Genomic DNA, 1,698 nt, shown 5'->3' with positions numbered 1-1,698 from the left:
TCTGTGACTGGCCGAGGCTGTAATTTTAAAGACCAGAAAAGAACATAAGAACATAAGAACAGTGGGAGACTGCAAGAGGCCGAATGGAAGCCTCTGCAATCAAAAACATAGGAAAAAGACTCTGCTATTGAAAAAAGGGCAAGGAAAAGGCTTTGATTTGGAAAAGAACTCTAGAAAAAGACTTACTGTTGGGAAAATTGCAAGGAAAAGACTTTGATGCGGAAAAGAACTCTAGAAAAGACTTACTGTTGAGAAAATTGCAAGGAAAAGACTTTGATTTGTTTGATTCAGGGGTTGAGAAACTTGCCATACGAGGAAAGACTTTGATGCGGAAAAAGAACTCTAGAAAAGACTTACTGTTGAGAAAATTGCAAGGAAAAGACTTTGATGCGGAAAAAGAACTCTAGAAAAAGACTTACTGTTGAGAAAATTGCAAGGAAAAGACTTTGATTTGGAAAAGAACTCTAGAAAAAGACTTACTGTTGAGAAAATTGCAAGGAAAAGACTTTGATTTGGAAAAGAACTCTAGAAAAAGACTTACTGTTGAGAAAATTGCAAGGAAAAGACTTTGATGCGGAAAAAGAACTCTAGAAAAGACTTACACAGCTAAGAAGCTCTGATCTCCGTCCAAGGGCACAATGCATTCAAGCTAGAAATCGAGCTAATAGGGTACTGGGATTTATCTCAAGGAGCGTAAGCAACAGAAGCGTCGAAGTCTTCCTCAAACTATATTTAGCATTAGTTAGACCTCACCTTGGCTATGCGGTTCAGTTCTGGTCACCTTACTATAGAATGGATATCAAAATGTTAGAATCGGTGCAGAGGAGGATGACTAAGATGATTCAGGGGTTGAGAAACTTGCCATACGAGGGAAGACTCAAACAGTTAAACTTGCATTCTCCAGCAAGGCGAAGGGTGCGTGGAGACATGATCGAGGTTTATAAATGGATGAAGGGCTTTAATAAGGGAGACATTCATAGGGTTTTGTTAGTAAGAGAACCGGGTAGGACACGAAGTAATGGGTTTAAACTGGACAAATTCAGATTCAACAGGGACATAGGCAAAAATTGGTTTACTAACAGGGTGGTGGATGAGTGGAATAGGCTTAGCAGTCATGTGGTGAGTGCCAATACAATCGTCACATTCAAAAATAGATTAGATAAATTCATGGACAGCGATATTAGGTGGGGTTAGGTTCACGGGAGCTTAGGGTCAAAGGAGCTGCCTTGTACAAGTCTACCGGCCTCTTGTAGACTCCTGCGTTCTTATGTTCTGTGTGTGTGTGTGTGTGTGTGTGTGTGTGTGTGTGTGTGTGTGTGTGTGTGTGTGTGTGTGTGTGTGTGTGTGTGTGTGTGTGTGTACTTTACCTGTCATATTGCTCCGGTGTGTTTTAGCAGGTGAGGAAAAACACCTGACTCTCTCTCTCTCTCTCTCTCTCTCTTTCTCTCTCTCTCTCTCACGCTAAAACGAGTGAGAGGGAAAGTGAAAGTTAGCGAGTGAATGAATGAGAGATAATAACTTTAAACTTTCCTTTTTCTCTCTCTCTTTCTTTCTCTCTCTCTCTTTTATCAAGCTTTCTCTTATCTCCCTCTTTCACGTTCTTCTTCGCTGGAGGAGGAGGAAGAAGAGGAGGAGGAGGAGGAGGAGAGGTTCTTCTTAGCTGTAGACACGGTGATGGTTGAGAGGAAAGTGGAGAGA

The 1,698-nt window shown here is 41.3% G+C and overlaps 1 protein-coding gene across 1 annotated transcript in view; it reads right to left on the bottom strand.

The window, feature by feature from the left end:
* The window catches only part of LOC126987105 (major facilitator superfamily domain-containing protein 6-like), a 15,190-nt gene extending 13,492 nt beyond the window's left edge, over nucleotides 1-1,698 (bottom strand). Inside the window, exon 1 of the mRNA XM_050843824.1 lies at nucleotides 1,368-1,698. Coding sequence (XP_050699781.1) covers nucleotides 1,368-1,374 — 7 coding nt within the window. The 5' untranslated portion in view covers nucleotides 1,375-1,698. The remainder of the gene's footprint in view (nucleotides 1-1,367) is intronic.

This window comes from Eriocheir sinensis, chromosome 64 (assembly GCF_024679095.1).
Source record: "Eriocheir sinensis breed Jianghai 21 chromosome 64, ASM2467909v1, whole genome shotgun sequence".
Taxonomy (NCBI): domain Eukaryota; kingdom Metazoa; phylum Arthropoda; class Malacostraca; order Decapoda; family Varunidae; genus Eriocheir; species Eriocheir sinensis.
Note: the sequence above shows the minus strand (reverse complement) of the source record. Positions and strands in the feature narration are given on the sequence as shown.